The sequence below is a fragment of the Rissa tridactyla genome, chromosome 22 (assembly GCF_028500815.1).
Source record: "Rissa tridactyla isolate bRisTri1 chromosome 22, bRisTri1.patW.cur.20221130, whole genome shotgun sequence".
NCBI classification, from domain to species: domain Eukaryota; kingdom Metazoa; phylum Chordata; class Aves; order Charadriiformes; family Laridae; genus Rissa; species Rissa tridactyla.
In genome coordinates this window covers 4,861,591-4,879,488 of record NC_071487.1, presented here as the reverse complement: position 1 = coordinate 4,879,488, position 17,898 = coordinate 4,861,591, and the positions used below count along the sequence as shown (strand labels likewise).

The following is a 17,898-nucleotide window of genomic DNA, read 5'->3' as shown; positions in this document are numbered from 1 at the left end:
ACCGTCACACGGGAGCTCCATCCTCGCACCGTCACACGGGAGCTCTGTCCTCGCACCATCACACGGGAGCTCCAGCCTCACACCGTCACACGGGAGCTCTGTCCTCGCACCGTCACACAGGAACTCCATCCTCGCACCGTCACACGGGAGCTCCATCCTCGCACCGTCACACGGGAGCTCGGTCCCTGCACCATCACACGGGAGCTTCGTCCTCACACTGTCACACGGGGGCTCGGTCCCTGCACCATCACACGGGAGCTCCGTCCTCGCACGGTCACACGGGAGCTCACACGGCCGTGCGAGCGCTGCGTGCCAGCCGCGTGCCAGCCCCGCGCCGTGCCATGGAGCGCCCCGTCCCCGCACCCTCACCTGGACGCGGTGCCCCGTCCCCGCACCCTGCCGGGGGTGCCCCGTCCCCGCATCGCTCCGTTCCCGCCTCGCCCCCCCGCTCCCGCTCCCCCCTCCTCCATCCCCCCGCGCCCCCCCGCCCCCCCCCCGCGGGCGCGCGCGTGGGTGGCGGCGCGGGCTCGCGCGCGCGAGGGGCGGGTGCGCGCGCGGGGAGGGCAGCTGAGGACAGGGGGAGGGAGCGCCAGGCCGCGCCCGCCCCCGCCCCCCGTGTCTGGCGCGTCGGTCGGGCCCGGCCCGGCCCGGCCCCGGCGCCTCATTGTGCTTCGCCTCACGCCGGCCCAAGATGGCGGCGGCGCCGGAGAGCCCCGCGAGCCGCTAACGACAATAGAGGGAGGCTGAGGGGAGCGGGCGCCCCCGCCGGCACCGGCCTCCCCTCCCCGCCTCTCCCCCCTCCCGCCCCCCGCAGCCGCCGCCGCCGCACCTCGCACACGCCCCCCGGCCGGGCCCGGCCGCCACACCCCACCCCGGCCGGCCCCTCTAGCATGGTGCGGGGCCGCCGCCGCCTCCTCCTCCGGCTGCCGACATGGGCGAGAGGCTGGAGCTCCGGCTGAAGTCGCCCGTGGGAGCCGAGCCCGCTGTCTACCCCTGGCCGCTGCCCGTCTACGTGAGTATGGCCCCGGCCCGGCACCTGCCCCCCGCGCCCTGTCAGCGCCGCCCGCTCCCCGGGCCCGGCCGGCCCCGATCAGCCCCGCGGGCCGCCGGCCCCAGCCCGCCTCCCCCGGCCCCTTCCCTTCCCCAGCCCGCCCCGGCTCCCCCCCGAGCGCTTTCTGTCACTTGTTAATCAATCTGTTAATGGGGGTCCTTCCCCCGTTGGAATTGGCGTTATTTATCCGGTAGCGCTTCCCCGGCGGGAGCAGCCCCCCGGCGGCGGAGGGTGAGGGGCTGCCGGGCTCCCCCGGCCCGGGGGGCTGCTGCTCGCCGGGAAGTCAAATCCCCAATTTCTTTTTATAATTGGTTGACTAAACTTAAGGGCGGGGAGGAGGAGGACTGGTTAATGAAAAGTTTTCGTGTTTTCCTGAGCTCGGCTCGTGTAACTGGTTAATAACCGGAGCGGGGTGGCATCGAGAGGGCTTTCTGGCGGATAAATATCGCCTAAATTATCGATGGTTTGGGGTGGTCGGGGGGGGGGAGACGACACCCCAAAAAAGCAGCGCGAGGAGTGGAAATAAGCAGGGGAGAAGCGTTAATTGTGGTGGGGACCGGGCTGGTGGGGTCGGTGCTGCTGCCTCCCCCGAACGGGTGCCCTTGGAGCTGCTCTTATTTCGCCTGAGCAGAATTCAAGTCAGGTTTGTCAGTTGATGGCAGCCGTATTCCGCATGCTTTCAAATAAAATGTCACTTGTCCCCGCTTAGTTACGTGAGCGGCAGTTTTTGGTGGTGTTTTTTTTTTTTTTTCGAACTTGCCTGACTTTTCCCTGAGCTCCGAGCGAGAGATGTGTGACCTTGCTAACAATGTCCGTGTTCGAATTAGTGAAAATCTCACGAGAGGCAAAAGGCTTGAGAGGGTTGGTTTTTTTTTTTTTTTTTTTTTTTTGTATGAATGTAGGGTTCGTGCCAATCCTTGAACGGTTTCTCACCCTGTTTGTAGCACCTTTGAGAACAGTTTGTAAAGGGAAAAAATTCTCTCTCTCTCTCTATATATATATTTTACTTGGCCCGAGTCCTGTTGATTACTCCTTGTGTTTCAGGCTTTGCTGTTGTACGTGTGCTGCTTCGCGGGGAGAACGTGCTGGGACACACAGGCTGGGGCAGCTGATATTGCTGATATTGTTGCTCGCTTGGCAATCGTAACGCGCTTGTGTGTGTCAATGATTAGAAATATATCGCTTGTGGCAGGGGAGAGATGGCTGTGCCTTCATGTCTGCTGCCTGCCTTTTGGTGCTGTTGCTGTATCCGTGGTTTCCAAAACATCCTCCATGTACGCTGGCGTGCTATTTTCATCGGCTGTTCCCGGAGCCTCCAGCACACACTGGTTAATGCAGCCTTTCCTGTTTGGGCAGCTCTGTCATTCGTGTCTGCGTGTTGGCGGGCGCGCGCTCTGCTTAAATTGACAGAAACTGAAAGTATAACGATGACCGGTTCAGTTTTCTTCATGTCGTCAAATATTAACTTGTGTCTCCAAGCGGGTTGTGTGAAGCGTAGGTTAAAGATTACATAGGTTAGGGATTAATCTGGAAGGAAGGAATGGCTTTATGTTTATTCACAAAACTTCCTACAGGCTTAAAAAAAAAACCCCAACACCTCCCCACCCCTTAAAATGTGTGTTTTAATGCTGTTTGCAGCGTGGGAAATCAGGATTTAGTTAATTTAGGAAAACTTGGGCAGACGGTTCTGGAGATGGCAGAATACATAGATTTTCTTTTCCAGTTACTCACAAATGCAACGGGCAGGGGCGCTTATCCATATGTGCTATCTGCGTGTATTAGGAAATACCACAAAACCCGACCATCCTGCCCATTAAACTGGCCTCTTTGCCTTGCAAATTTTTCCACCGTCGTACAGAAGTGGATGGTTCATCTGGAGCCAATCAATATTCCCTCCTGCAGAAATTTGGTGAGAAGATCACGCCCGCGTCCTAGAGAAGCGTGCGCTTGCGTGCGGGGGCAGGCGTGCATCCACACACGCACGCCGCTCGCCAGCGCTGGCCTTTGCAGCAGCAGCAGATGAACTCTGGAGCTTTAGAAATAAATCCTTCTCTCTACATGGCAGCGTTTGGCCTGCTAACATTGTACTCTGCTGAACCGGAGACTTTCTTTCCCTCGTTGGCTCAGCCTGGAGTTGGCAGCAAGGCTGTATGTACCGTTGTGGTTTTAGAGCTTAGCTCTGTTTGACGTAAGCAGAACATTTCTTAGTTTCACCACTCTTTCTGCTGCGTGGCTCCTAGGAAGCAAGGTGGGATACCTGTGTGTGTGGGTAAAAAATAGCCTTCAAGTAGTTTTATTTAGCAACATTCTTGCTGCTTTTTGTTGTATGCCGTGAGATATGTTTTTCCAAAGAGAGCTGGAGAGAAAGGGGAGGGGAAGCTCCCAGTCCTTGCTAATTATTTTTGGTGAGAGTGCCAGGAATGGCAGGGAATCATCTCTCCCAACGTCAGAGGCTGAGTGGTGTTGTAGATCTGCTGTGGATGGGCGCCACTGCGTGATGTAACCCTGTATTGAGTAACTTGGTTATTTTTATGCTTTTACTACATCTTAAATTAGCGGCATCGGTATTGCTGCGTAAAAGGCTAAGGATCTAATCTCGTATTAATGGATGCCTGGATTAATAACGTGTCTGTTTATTGCAGGACTGCTGCTTATTTCATGTTTAATAGGAAAAGTGGGGTCTCTTCAGACTGCTGAGTTTGCATAATAGCTCAGCTGACAAACTGGTGCTTGTTGGGATGCTAAAAGAGCCTGGGAGGGTGATGTGAAACATGTATTTCCCTCCGAGTCTAATTAGGGCCGTGGGAGGAGAGAGCATTGGTGTTGCAGATACAGCCTCCCACTGGCTTACACACAAAACTGAAAGTATGACTCTTTCCCCCGCCTTCTGCTTTTCTCAAAGGAAAGGCCACGGTTTCCTAATGAATACATGGTGAGCAGTTCTGTCCGTAGCACACTGTGATGAGTAAGTTGAATAGTGCATGGTGAGTAATCTCTCCTCATGACTCACAAAATATTTTCTGATGTTGACCTCTGTTTTTATGAGTGCCCCGCTTAATCAGAGCTGCAGTGAGTTTATTCTTTTGTATGCCGTTTAACTCCTTGACTCCCACATACCTGCCCCATTTTTCCCTTGTGTTAGGTTCTCAGAAACCTGTGATGCTGCGTTAAAAATTTCGATTTTGATATCGGGTGAGATACAGGCCTGGATAAAAGGAAGTACGGGATGTGCTCAGATGTGCTCAGATGGGTGAGCGAGCAGAGTTAATGGATCTAAGTAGTTGTAAATAGGCTAATGCCAATAGGGCATGGCATTTGTAGTCATACTTCAGGTATTGATATGCACGACTCAGTACTTAGTTCTGATGGATACAAGGGGTGAATGCCCCTTATAGTTCTAAGACTTTCAGATGTTCAGGTTTATTCCAGAGAATTGTCCTTAAATTGGTTCATTCTCTTGTCTCTGACTTTTACTGTAGTTAAATATGCATCTGTACTAGATTTGAACATGGGGATTTTTCATACCATGATAAATTCTGCTTAATCTGTGAATTGTCTGAGGTTGTACTTTGAACTCCCCTTGACAACAGTTGCTGCTTAAAGAATCCCAGCCTACTGTGTGTGTGGGGAAAAAAAGGTGTGGGGGGTGTATTTTTTATTTCTTCATTATTTTTAAAAAATCTGGATCAGCTCTGCAATCTGATCTGGCATGGTTCTGCTGATACATCTCTGGCAGAGGGATTGCTTTCATACAGAACTGAGCGACAGGAGGCTTCAGAGCTGCTGAAGCTGATTATTGTCACCAAAATCGATGTTTGCTGAGCTGCACCCCATTGCCACGTAGGAATTTGTGAATGTGGAAAAGCCTGTTCTCTGGTAGCACGTGCATCAATAAGAGGACACTGTGGCTCATTTATCTCCTCTCCTTTAGGCTTGCGCTGAATTGGGTTTGCAGTGTGATCAAAGTAAGCGTTGGTGACAAAGGGGGGATGGGGAGGCACAGCCAGGTGATGAGAGCAGGGTGCGACTGGTGTTGACTTTGAGTGGCTGACGCTGTCGTGGCACTGTGTCCTTCACCTGGATGGCTACAAATGACTCGCTGCCTGTCATGTTAAGTAGTGTGCAAGTCCTTTCAAGTTCCAGAATTAGACATCTGCCTGTCTTGCCTTGCTCTTTTCTCCTGGTAGGCCTTCCTGTTGTTCGCCTGCTGAATAGCATTCCCCTGAAAGATAACTGCAAACCTCCCTGTGTGTCGGGTTTTTGTTTGTTGTGTTCCCTCCCCTTCCTGTTTGACTTGTTGTGATAGTGCCTGGGAGCTCCTCCTGCAGCCCAGGGCACTGATGGGCAAGCCCCTGTGGAACTGGGTAGGCTTATGCTCCAGTATCTTCTACAATCTTCCAGCCTGGAAATCTCAGGCCCTCAACTCTGTCCCAGGAGGGGACAGTCCTGGTTGTGCACATCTTACCAGGGTGAGGTACCTCTGCCGTGAGCTGCTGAAGCTTAAGCCTCCAAATTAGCAACTGTGATGCTAAGTCTGGCTTGAATAATTCATTGATTTGTCTGTGTTCCTTCTCTTTGCTGCTGACTTTCCACTCAGCTGTAATGGCAAAAAATTCTCATTTGCTAATTGAGCATTGTCCAAGCATCACCCTGCAGCTGTTTGAGAGGTGTACGTGTGTGCTGCTGAGGAGGAATGGGTATGAGCCTGAGAATACTGGACTTTGTACAGGTGGAAGGGCGCAGAGCATGTGTGTGGGGTGGGGCTTTTTCTTTTCTTTCCTCTCTCCACTGGTGGGTGATACAGCTGATACCGTTCTGTCACCAAAGGAATGTGCTGTGCTCAAAAAGCTCAAGGGCAGGCAGTGATAATGAAAATCACAGCCCAGCAGGGAGTGTCACCTTTAAAATTAAAGATCAATGGTAGAGGCGAATAACAAACCTTGTTTAAGAATTTAATGTTTTGTGTGTGTGTGTGTCACTCAGCTTTACTGGGAATAGTTTTTCTGATGACTAGCTTTGACTTTGGAGACAGTGAGGTAGATGTGGGAGCGGTCACTGAAGTTGAGTGCCATAGCACAGTGCAGTAAGATCAATTTAGGAAGATCCTAAATTGGACCTAATTGATCCCTTCAGCGTGTCACCCAACCTGCTGGAGCTGCGGGCTGCTGCCGAGGGCGGCTGCTCCTCCTTTCCCCCGGCCGCTTGCTCTTGCTGTTCCCCCTGCACGGATGCAGCCCTTCTTTACCACACACTCTGTTACACCCCGTCAGGATGAGCTGCTGGAAACCAGTTTCACATTTTGCAGGTGTGTGTGGTTTTTCCCTTTGGATCAGTTTGAGCTGCAGGACTACAAAGATGATGAGGGGACTGGAACATCTCTCTGATGAGGAAAGGCTGAGGGATTTGGAGCTTTTCAGTCTGGAAAAAAGACGACTAAGGGGGGATCTTATCAACGCTTATAAATATTGAAAGGGGGGGTGTCAGGAGGATGGGGCCAGGCTCTTCTCAGTGGTGCCCGGGGACAGGACAAGGGGTAACGGGCACAAACCTGACCATGGGAAGTTCCATCTCAACACGAGGAGGAACTTCTTTGCTGTGAGGGTGGCAGAGCCCTGGCACAGGCTGCCCAGAGAGGTGGTGGAGTCTCTGTCTCTGGAGACATCCCAACCCCGCCTGGACGCGTTCCTGTGCCACCTGCTGTGGGTGACCCTGCTCTGGCAGGGGCTTGGACATGATGATCTCCAGAGGTCCCTGCCAACCCCTATCATTCTGTGAGAAGGTGGAGTGTCCCTTTGCCCGCTGTCCCCAGCCGCCACACGTGGTGGCATCCCCTCTGTGGTGCTGCTGCTGTGAAGCTGTGTGTGGGGCGTCTCTGCGAACTGGATCACTGAAAATATCTGGGCTGGAAAAAAATGTTCCAGTGTTTTCACAGCCGGCCCCCCCTCCGCCCTGATCTGTAATCTGACTCATGCTGCCTTCCCAGGGCAGCCCCGCTGGTACAAAGGAGGGGGTGGTGAGCGGAGGAAACTGCGGAGCTGACTTTGCCAGGCAAAACCTCCTCACACCCTGAGTAATCGCCCAGAAATTCGGCAGTGGTGGCAGAGGTTAGGGGATTTTCTCTGATTTAATAGATGCTGTCGATGCAGCTTGTTGGGAAATGTTTGTGGGGATGACTAATTACTTACAGAAACTTCTCTAGTGAAGAAAAGATTTGAAAATTTTAGCAGACTTCCGATTTCTCAACACTCCTCTGCCCTCCCCAGTTGTAAAAAAACCTGCAGTGGGGAGAGTGAATAGTGTAAAACTGGGAAATAATTGACTCAGTCATTTCAGAAGTACTCGAGTTTCTCTGCTGCCCGGCAGATAAACAGAAGCAAATGACAGAGTTGGCACAGTTGCATCATTTTTTTCTGTACTTTTCTGCTCTCACAAATGGCAAAGGGAACCCAGCAATGTGCTGCTGGGAGGTGAGGTGGCCTCACAAGGCGAGGAAGACCGTAACCGTACAGCGTTTAATTGCCTAGCACGTGGTTATTACAGAATAGCAGTTTTCTTCTGGGCTTTACCCTTTGAAGTGTAACTTGCCATGAGTGACAATCAGTACTTGTTCAGTTTTGAGACTGGCTTTTGTTCAAAGCTCTGACCCGTTGGATACAATATAAATCATGAGTTCAGTTAACGTATGCTTCTTTCCTAGTATTTCTGTATGAAAAGTAAAGGTTGTTCTCTTGTATTGCATCTTAAGACCACAGTACTCTTTATCTCTTTATTTTTCATATAACCAAATTATCTGGAAGGTGGCTGTTGAAAGACAGAGTAGCTGTTCAAGATTGCTTTTTTTTTCCCCCCTCCTCTTTTTTTCTATCAGCAGATGAGTGAGGATGAATGTTCCTGTCCTGGCCAGAGTTCCAGCTCAGACAATTCAAATTTATCTACCTAAAATTCACCCATCAGTTACAGTTGGACACAGCATTGAAAGCTTTTAGTGTGCCAAGGGAAATCCATGCCACCATGTCCAACTCCAACTCTTGTCCTTCATGGCAGCCTTAATATATATGGAGATGATTATCCTTTCAAGTCTCAGATATGTGACTGAATTGTGTTTCTCCTGGGAATTTAGGCAAAATATCTTACCTCTTGGTATGCAAGATTTATGGGAAATTTAATCACCCTTCTCCCCAGACGTCCATATGTCTACTTTTCTACTCGTCCTTCTTTCTTTTTTACCCCTTTCATACTGCCTTGCTTTTTTTCTTCCTGCTTTGAGTTAACCTTTGACTGTCTGATTAAAGCTTTTTACTGTAATGATCAAGACAAGGACCAGAGGTGGGGTGCTTTTTTTCCCCTTACAGTGTATTTGTCACAGATGGATAATCATAAAATGTCTCAACACATTTAAAATATTTTTCCTTAATTTATTTTCTCCTTCCTAACAGAAGGATCCACAGGAGCAAGAGAAGTTCATGTTAGGAATCATGAACATAATGTATTTACTTTTGTAATACTTATTAAAGATAATACAAAACTAACTCTGAAGAGGAACAAGAAATAAAGCTGAACATACGATAATATTTGCCACATGCTGCTATAGATATCAAATTGAGTAGGCGCTATTTTTAGAGCATAGGAAGAGGGTGAGTATATTTTACAGCAGGAAATGATGGCTTCATAGATAGGAACAGATCTATGAATAACGAAAAAGTTCCTGTTCTGAGTATTTTGTTTTGTTTCATTTCATGAGTGAATGAGAGTTTCCTAAAAATCTACACTGAAAGAACTTTTTAGTGGTAGATACAAAATCTAAGGAACTACCGAAGACAGCTAAATGAAGCATTGGAAACTTAAAGTTTAAAAGAACAAAACACTATGGAAAGTTCTGAATAAGGTTCTTAGTAAAAGTTTTAATACTGTTTCTGCGATTGAGAGACTTTCTGATATTTTCTGTGTAGTGTGAAGGGCGGTTTCCTGAGGTTTTGGCATTAACTTATCATTTACTTCTTAGAGCTCAGCCATATTATTAGCGTTTGACAGTGTATACTTCTGAAATCCTAAAAAGTCTGAGCTTTTGAGGCTGCATTTTCACTCCTCAGCGGGGTTTCTGTGGGGGTGCAGGTGATTCCTGCTTGTTTGCCTGTCTGGTGGCAGCCAAGCCCTTGGGTACTGAGAGATCGGTGCTGGCGCAGGGTGGTCCCCAACCCGCTGAAGCTGGGGATGGAGTCTGCCTTCATCTGGCTTTTCCTTCCCTCCCTGCTTATTAGAACAAATAGTCATTTGCAGTGTAGGAAGCATATGTTGTAATATTGTAGGGTCATTTACAAGTCTTTAAAGTGGAAGCTTTTAAAAGTGGTTGGCACTTGGAAGTTCGTGTGTACGTTTCAGAATCTGCGCTGGGCGTAGCCCGTGTCGCTGCTCTGCAGCACATGTTGAAGCGTAGGGGGGGCACACCATAACCATTCGTATTCTCCTTTTGTACCTCACAAACCAGCTTTCTTTAGGAACTCAGTGGTCTTCGGAAAGAATGCAAGGTTTTATTGCGAGCTTCTGTTAAGTAGAATATTTATGCGTATTAAGCAGGAGCCGAATTTCTAAGCTGCCCAAGACCGAGTATCTTTACAGAATGTGAAGTGGTTGTTCAAGGCGGTGTTGTCCTACATGATGCTTCCCCTTGGCCGGCTGGTTTTCCCTGCAGGAGGTGGGGACCTGCTGTTCAGACAGCAAATGCTGACCCAAGAGCCAGGCAGTGCCATGAGCTTCCTCCCAGCACCCACCAGTGATGCAGGAGGACTCTGGGCTTGAGAAAAAGATGGTAGCCACTTTTGGCAACGGCGATTTTGGGACCGGGTGTTCATTTCTACCAGCAGTAACCCTTTGCTTAGGTTTCATATAAAGGTTTGTTTCTGGCAGTGGGGGTGTATATGGCTGTTTTCTTTTCTGCTTCCCCCACCCATGCTGCATTTATTTGCACAGATCGTGGTTCATGGTTATGTGAAAGTTTGAAACAGCATGCTAAGTCTGCAAGTCAAAATAACGCTTGCCATCTCTGTCCACTTGCTGTTGTGTCTTAAGCTGCTCCCACACTTACAACAGTGCATCTGTACACTGGTGCGGTGAACTGGTCTGCTTGAAAGGTAACTGAGCCTTTAATTTTAGCTCAGGCCTCCCCTGAATTTGCTGTGCGTGTGTGCGCAAGCACTGCTGGCCCAAAGCAAGAGGTGGCTTTTGGGGAGGTACTGGCAAAGCAGGGGGCTGTGTTGGCTTAAACTGTTTGTGAAATGATGGTAGGGCCACCTTTCTTGTTGGCTCGAGTGAAAGCCCAGCAGCCCACTCTGTCCCAGAAGAAGCAGCCACTGGACTCCTTTGCTTGCACACATAGTGCTTCAGCATCCGCATGCTCCCTCCAGCTGTCCTCGTGTGGGAACAGTTTATGATTGCCTAAAACTTAACTGAAAGGGCAATAATACATACCAGTGCAAGGTACCATTTTACCAAAATGGCCTTTTACCAAGGCCAATTGTATGAGGTTTAATAAGGCCAAGTGCCGGGTCCTGCATTTCGGTCACAACAACCCCAAGCAACGCTACAGGCTTGGGGCAGAGTGGCTGGAAAGCTGCCCAGCAGAACAGGACCTGGGGGTGCTGGTGGACGGCCAGCTTCACATGAGCCAGCAGTGTGCCCAGGTGGCCAAGGCGGCCGACAGCATTCTGGCTTGTGTCAGGAGCAGTGTGGCCAGCAGCAGCAGGGAAGTGCTGGTGCCTCTATGCTCGGCGCTGGTGAGGCCTCACCTCGAGTGCTGTGTTCAGTTCTGGGCCCCGCTATACAAGAGGGACATTGAGGTGCTGGAGCGTGTCCAGAGGAGAGCGCCCAGGCTGGGGAGGGGTCTGGAGACCAGGGCATGTGAGGAGAGGCTGAGGGAGCTGGGCATGTTCAGCTTGGAGAAGAGGAGGCTGAGGGGAGACCTCCTTGCCCTCTACAACTCCCTGGAAGGAGGGTGCAGAGAGGTGGGTGTTGGGCTCTTCTCCCAGGGGAATAATGATGGGACCAGAGGAAATGGTCTGAAGCTGCAGCAGGGGAGGTTTAGATTAGATATCAGGAAGAATGACTTTGCTGACAGAGTGGTCAGGCACTGAACAGCCTGCCCAGGGAGGGGGTTGAGTCACCATCCCTAGAGGTGTTTAAGAAACGTCTAGATGTGGCACTTCAGGGCATGCTCTAGTGGCACAGATTGTAGGGTGTTTGGGTTTTTTTGTGTGTGTATGGTTGGACTTGATGATCTCAAAGGTCCTTTGCAACCATGAAGATTCTATGATTCTGTGATTTTAAAATAGTTGCGTTCCCCTATGTATTCTATTATAAATATTTTGGATTTTTTTTTAGCTAGTCTGTCTCTTTGCCTAATAGAACTGCTTCTTACTTACATCTGGGCTGTGTCTGGGTTATGCAGACTAAAGCTGGTAGGTCATCCTGCTGTAACTGTCCCATGTGGATGTGGCCTTACACACTCCTGCAGAGCGATTGCACGTTAATATATTTATCCAGCCCCTCCTCCACTCGATCATGGGAACCATTCCCTCTGATGTTGGTGCAGTGTCTGTAGCCACAGTTGGAACTGCTGTGTGGAAAGGCAGAACGGTTTTATTGTGGTTTAGGTACCGCAATGAAAGCGCGAATCCCTGTTGCAAACAGATCCACAACTGTCTTGTCAACAAATTCTGGATCACCTGTCCTCGCAGTATACGAGGATTACCCGGAGCAGTTTGGACCTTCTTTTCTAATTCTTTTCTAATGCCTCTTTCCTTTGTTAACTTGGTAGTTTGAGTTTATTTTGAGTATTGGGCCAAATGTGTGAGTGTGTGTGTGTGGTTTTTTTTTTTTTTTTTTTTCCTCTTTAGAAGTCCTTGTGTAGCCATTATGGAGGCCATAATGCCCTTCACGTTTTCCGTTTAGTTTTGTGTGCCAGTAAACTTACAGACTACTGAAACTGCTTCAAACTTGTCTGCTCTTGCTATGTGGGAGATGCGTTCCAAAATACAGTCTTGGTAGCTCTCGCTTCCCTCGCTGCTTCTCTGAGGCTGGGAGGGAAAGAATGGACACAAGCTGTTCATTGTAGATTTCTTTTTATACATACTGATATATATGTATACTTGTGAATGTCCTTATGCTTTCTTGATGTAAGGCAACAACAGTAATCGGATGCTTCAAAGAAGGTTTTTGGTCCTTGTCTCACTCGGTAAGAAGGCTTGTGCTTTAGCTTGTGGAAGCTAAATGACGCTATCTTGATTTAGGATGAAATCAGATAATATTAAACAAAGTCTAGCTATAACGTATGAAATATGGCACAGAGCAGACTTTCCCTTTTCCTTACTCAAAGTGTAACGGGCATTTGAGCATGAGGCAAAGACTTTAAAATGTGAAGGGATTGAAGGCACACGCTGGCAGGACTGTGGATCTTGAGATCATTCCCATTGTTCAGCTGGCCCACAGGCAGCTCTTTGCCACTGCAGCAGCTGGAAGTACTTTGGTTTCAGCTCTTCATGGGCTCTTGTCACCCACTGTTTGCAGGTGTATGGAATATGGATGTACTCTGGACATAGAAGCCGCAGTGGCGGATCTTTCTAGACAGGGTGTAAATTAAGCGAAGCCCTGGGGAAGGAGGAATGCGAACTTCTGAGAGGCTGCAGGCGGTGGTTTAGAGAGGGTACCCGTGTGCCACGCAGAATGCTGGATGCTTTCCGGGCTCCTGGGGGGAAGCTGCAGTAGCTCACGTTGCCTTTCTTGGTGTGTAGAGAAACGCTTATCGTGCTCCACAGATGGAGGAAACCTAGGGGACGTTAGAGGCACTTGTCCCACTAGTCTTCTGCAAGATTGATTGCCTTTTCCTAATCCATCTTTTTGATGTCTGCTAACCATCTTGTCTCCAGCTGTAACATCCTCTGCTTTGGATTTATGGACCCCTGCCTGGGGAAAGAGCTGCCACTACAGGCAACCAAGCTGTTCTCCAAAACCAGGGGCTATCGACACTGACCTCTTTTGTTCTGCGAGTTGAATAGATCAGTTGCAGATCAGAATTTGGCAAATCAAAATGACTTCTGTTAATACTTGAGTGGAGTAGTCGGGAGCCAGTGTTGGATGGTTGGTGTTGGAAACAGAACAGTATCTAAAGACAATCATTAAAAGGTACATGAGTGTTGCTGTTGATTTATTTTCAACTAGCTTGTTTCAGGTTTTGTTTTCTCTGAATTGTTTGGACTCGTGTGGTGGACAGTGGAAATTGTAGGACGTCTCTTCCTCCTGCTTTGTAAATGCTTGACCACAGCTTGTTTGCACGTTTCTGAAGAGCTGCTTTGGTCACCTGCCCTGTTTTTGGGGGGAGGAAGTGTGGTCTGGCGAGTCAAACGCGAAACGGGCTCTGCAAAGGTAAGAATTGCTTTCGCTGTGGGACAGTTGAATCCTGGGCAGTCAATTCGATGCACAAAAATGTTCCTGTCTATCACGAGTAGCTAAGGAGTCTTAAAGTTCTGCAAATGATGCTTCGAGAGCTGTTGACTGAAGATCAAGAGAAATACAGCTCATGCATAGCTGTATTTCTCTCTTTCAAGACCACATCCAGATTTTCAAACCATTTGTTCTCTCAGGTTTGCAGGTTTGAGCTCTGTAGCACTGTGGAGACTGATCAGATCTCACACGGATCCTGCTTTGCAAGTGGGGAAATGAAGTTCAGAAAAATGCAGTGTTCGCTCCCAAGCCCCAACTTAACCTTATCCCCAAGAATAAGCATAGTTTCATAAGAAGAACCTAAATATAAAAAGATATGAATTTGGAAGGGCACTAGGGTGTTGTTCCTTGCTGCAGGCGATGACGGCTGCCCAATTTAATTCAACATGTTCTTTGTGTTTGAGGAAGAAACGTATAATGTTTAAATCTGTTGCTTTAGGTTAGGGATTCACTTTAGAGTATGAATCGTTGCAGTGTGAGGTAACTAGTCCGGGACTAATACACCCAAGAGTCTAGGATACAGGACCGGAATACAGAATTATATCAAAATAAAGCCATTAATATATCCTAAGGGATGTTAACTTGGAAAAATAATGTAGCCAAACCAGCCATGCTTGGTGGAAGAGTGTAGTGCTTTGTATTCAGTGTGAATTACAAGCCGTGACAACAGCTAGCTCGTGTTGTGGCAAAAATGTAGCAAATTGTCATTTTCACTTCCCCTGGCTCTTGTGGAGCCTGCTGCAAAAACTTCGGCTTCAGCTGGTTTTATTAGAGATTTGGTGCTTCGTAGAACCAAGTTATGTGTGGATAACTGAAACCTGCCTGGTGCGGTTCGTGTGATGCACAGTACGATCGCGCGTCCTTTAGTTTTCTTCTGTAAGTGTTACAGTAATAGCGGTGATTACTACTGAGAACTTATAAATTATGGTCATATTAATGAGTTGTTTTTTAACTTGGGTCAGCAGAGTATGTGATCATAGAAAATGATAGCGATTGCACAAAAGTACATATTTGGAAAGAGCTTTTGGGCACTACTGTCTTATTTAGCCTTTAAAAACTAGTGTAGGGCTTCTCGTATCTGCAAACTACAAAATGTCTTTGTGCAAAGAGGGCTAGCTGACCGAGTATTGAAGCGTGCAGAAACATTCATTACCCCTTTTTTTCTTTTCTTTTTTTTTCCTCCCTGTGATCAGAGAGCTGAGCCTAAACTGCAGGAAAAGGTCCTGACAGAGAACCATCAGGATGGGGTACTTTTGGAGAAGAGGTGAAAGGAAAGATCAAACTCTTAAAAATCGCTTGGCGGCCAAACCTCTGTGCCCTAAAGGGCAAAACCGCTAGTGCAGCTCGTTGGCTGCTGCGGCAGGACTCTGTCTGCTCGGCAGGGTGTGTAAGCAGGAGTCGGGCACGCTGGTAGGGCTTCTGGGCACTAGTGTGCTAAGAGTAATAGCGGTGGGTGTGTTTCTGGCTTCAAACTTGAAACTCCTGTGATTAGAGTTGTAGTAACATGTGGATGGAGAAATCTGTTGTAAGAATTGGAACTGTGAAGCTATTCAATTGTGCTGGCTGAAACTCTTCTCCACTGTTTTCCATAGAAAATTGGATTCTCTTATAAGTGACTTTTGGGGAAAAAAAAAAAAAAAGAAAAGGTCTGCTTTCTTTCCATTATTTTTCCAATGAAATGTCGTGGCAAAAACTACTGAATTTTCTCTGGGAGCTCACGTTTCAGTTTTAAATTGAACGTTTAGGTTGAAAATAAAAACCCTTGATTATAAAGTTCAGCTGGAGAGAACTTACTGCAATAACTAACTTTTAATATGTGTTTAGGGTTTTTTTTTTTTTTATAAACTTGTTATGAATAGCTTTGGGCATTCTCAATAATTACAATGGACTGCAACTTTTTACTTTAAATACTTAGTGCGTAGACCACATTAAAGAGATAAGGTCTTGTCTCATGAAATAGCTTCCATTTATGTGGCCCAGAAGGGCCTCTCAAACGGCATAAATATAAGAAGATTGCAAAAGTACAGCCAGGCCAAGGAGCAGCACGTAGTTGTGCTTCACATCAGTGTGCAGGGGAGGAGGGGGGGGGGGGAGGGAGAAGAGCTTGGAACAGACTCGGGAGGATGAATGGAGCTGCTCTTCGTGACAGAGAGTACCGTGGCATCATCTCATGACTGCGAACATGCTCCTTGAGACCGGTCCGAAAGGCTTCTGCACAGTGTATTTCATGATTGATGGCCAGTTGGGTTGTAGGAGGCTCTTTACCGGGATACCTTACTGATGAAGCATTGCAAGCGTGGGTGCAGATGCAGCGTAAAGCTGTGCTCTCCAGTATAACACAACGTGCTTGTACGAGGTGCCTGCCCCAGAGGCGTAGCTGACATGCTGGTGTTGGTCACTGCAGCTTGAAAAATTAAAAATAGTAGATGTCTGAATTTGAAGAGCTTCAGGCGGCCTTTGAGAGTGTTGGGCTGTCTGTTGCTGCGGGGCTCAGGTGTGTCACCCGGCTGAGGCTGCATCAGAGCCACTGGGAACTACTGGCGCTCCCTCCCAACCTGCTGGTTTCGGTGTTCATGCTCCGGGTCTGTGAAAGGATCTGGGTTAAACCTGCTGCACAGAGCTCAGCTGTGTGTCTGGCCAAAACCAGCGCATCTGCTGGAAGGGCTGATGGGCAGAGGCTGGCGCTGGTCAGAGTGGAGCCTGTGGTTTTGGTGAGATTTCTATTCAGCTTGCCGTTGGAGCTGCTGAAGACTCTCTATCAGTGTCATAAACTATTGCATGAATACGGATGTGATGACTGGTGCTGTTTAATGTCTATTCTTATTAAATCTTACAACTGTAATGTTGAAATGGGACCAAAAGTGTTCTCTAAAGAAGGGGAAACCGCTCTGTATTTCCTTTAGATCTTCTTCCCCCCTTCCTCCTCCATTTTCCATGGCCACCTCTGCTTTGAAGAAATGTTAGGAGGTCATCTCTGATTTTGTTTGCAAGACTTGCACGAGATCGTGGGAGCTCTGCCCAGACAAAGTCTGTTAGTTATAGAGTATAGCAAACTTGCTAAGTATTTCAACATGAGCAGATTAGCAGCAGTAAATGTGGAACTTCAATAAATGTGGTCTTCAAATTCGTTATTCCTAGGTAATGCCTCAGAAAGGACCCTTCTGGCTGGAGTTTCCACTTGAGGTTGTGTTAGTAAACTCACTTGCTTAAATTGGATGATTTGTAGTTGTAGATGTGCATTGTGGGGTTTGGGTTTTTTTTTTTTTTTAAATTTAATTTTCACTTCTTAACCCAAGACAAAGGAATCTGTTAATTAAGCATTTTTGGTCATTTATAGGGGCATTTTCATGAAGACCTATAGGACAAGGGGTTTCTCCATGTGTTCCGCTAGCACTGTCACTGGCCAAAACCATCAATGAAGAATATAACTTCTTTGGAGAAAATGGTTATGCCAGAATAAGCATGAATTCACTTTTCCGGTATAATGTGCTTATGTTGATAAAGCACATTCTTACTATACAGGAACACCGTTTACTGGAAGAGCTAGATCAGCCCAAGGGGTTTCTACTGTGATAATTCTGTGTGTAGCGAAAGGTGAAAATTTATAGGGGATGTTTATGGATGAGCTGACTGTCCTGGGTTATTTTTATACTTTGCAGATAAGAAATGAGAAGAAAGAGAAGTCCTCCTCCTCTATGCTCTTTCTTTTATATGTGCACTGGGAGTCAGGAGCAGGTTTTAGTTCTGTTGCTTCCCTGTTTTCTAGGCCAGGATTTATCAGTAGAATGAGTTACCTGACATTTCTGAATTTAAATTGGGTTTATTGGTGCTGTTGGTTCCTGTTGGGTTTGGGCTGTCCCAGTCCAGACCCTGAGCGAACCCCGTAGATGGGAGGAAGCACAACCCCAGATCTGTTCCGCATGGCTTGTGGTGTTCAGGGTGTTTGCGTAGCATTGGCACGTTGTTAGGAAACATCTCAAGTGTCCCCACTGCTTTTACGTTGTCTTTTTCTCCTTTTTGAGACTGTAACTGGAATGGTTTGTTTTTCTTTGGTCAGCCTCTCGTGTGACTCCTAGGTACAGGGTTAACTTTTTGCATTCTGAAAATAAAAGCTTTTCCTAGTAAAATACAACATGTTCCTTCATACCTTTACTGTTAACAGACTTCAGAAATGTTTGCCTTATTTCTATCCCTCTCAGTCATGAGATTTTTATCCGGGTATCTTAAGGGCTGTGTGGAAGTTTCTTGGAATGAGAACATCTGCAAGACTGGTTGATCTTGAGTATATAAACTGGTTATACACGGGGAAATCTGTTTCCTCGTGCAAATATAAAAGCTGTGATACCGATGGAAAA

At 47.8% G+C, this 17,898-nt stretch overlaps 1 protein-coding gene across 7 annotated transcripts in view; it reads left to right on the top strand.

Annotated features, from left to right (window-relative positions):
- The first annotated feature begins 808 nt into the window (after positions 1-808).
- DOT1L (DOT1 like histone lysine methyltransferase) overlaps positions 809-17,898 on the top strand; it is a 78,058-nt gene continuing 60,968 nt past the window's right edge. For 3 of the 7 annotated variants that reach the window (XM_054181761.1, XM_054181762.1, XM_054181759.1), the window contains exon 1: positions 809-1,012. In XM_054181761.1, the coding sequence (XP_054037736.1) occupies positions 932-1,012 (81 nt within the window). In that variant the 5' untranslated portion in view covers positions 809-931. Of the gene's footprint in view, positions 1,013-12,896; positions 13,226-17,898 lie in introns of those variants that run through there. The other 4 variants (XM_054181764.1, XM_054181757.1, XM_054181765.1 and 1 more) reach the window with 3 other exon arrangements.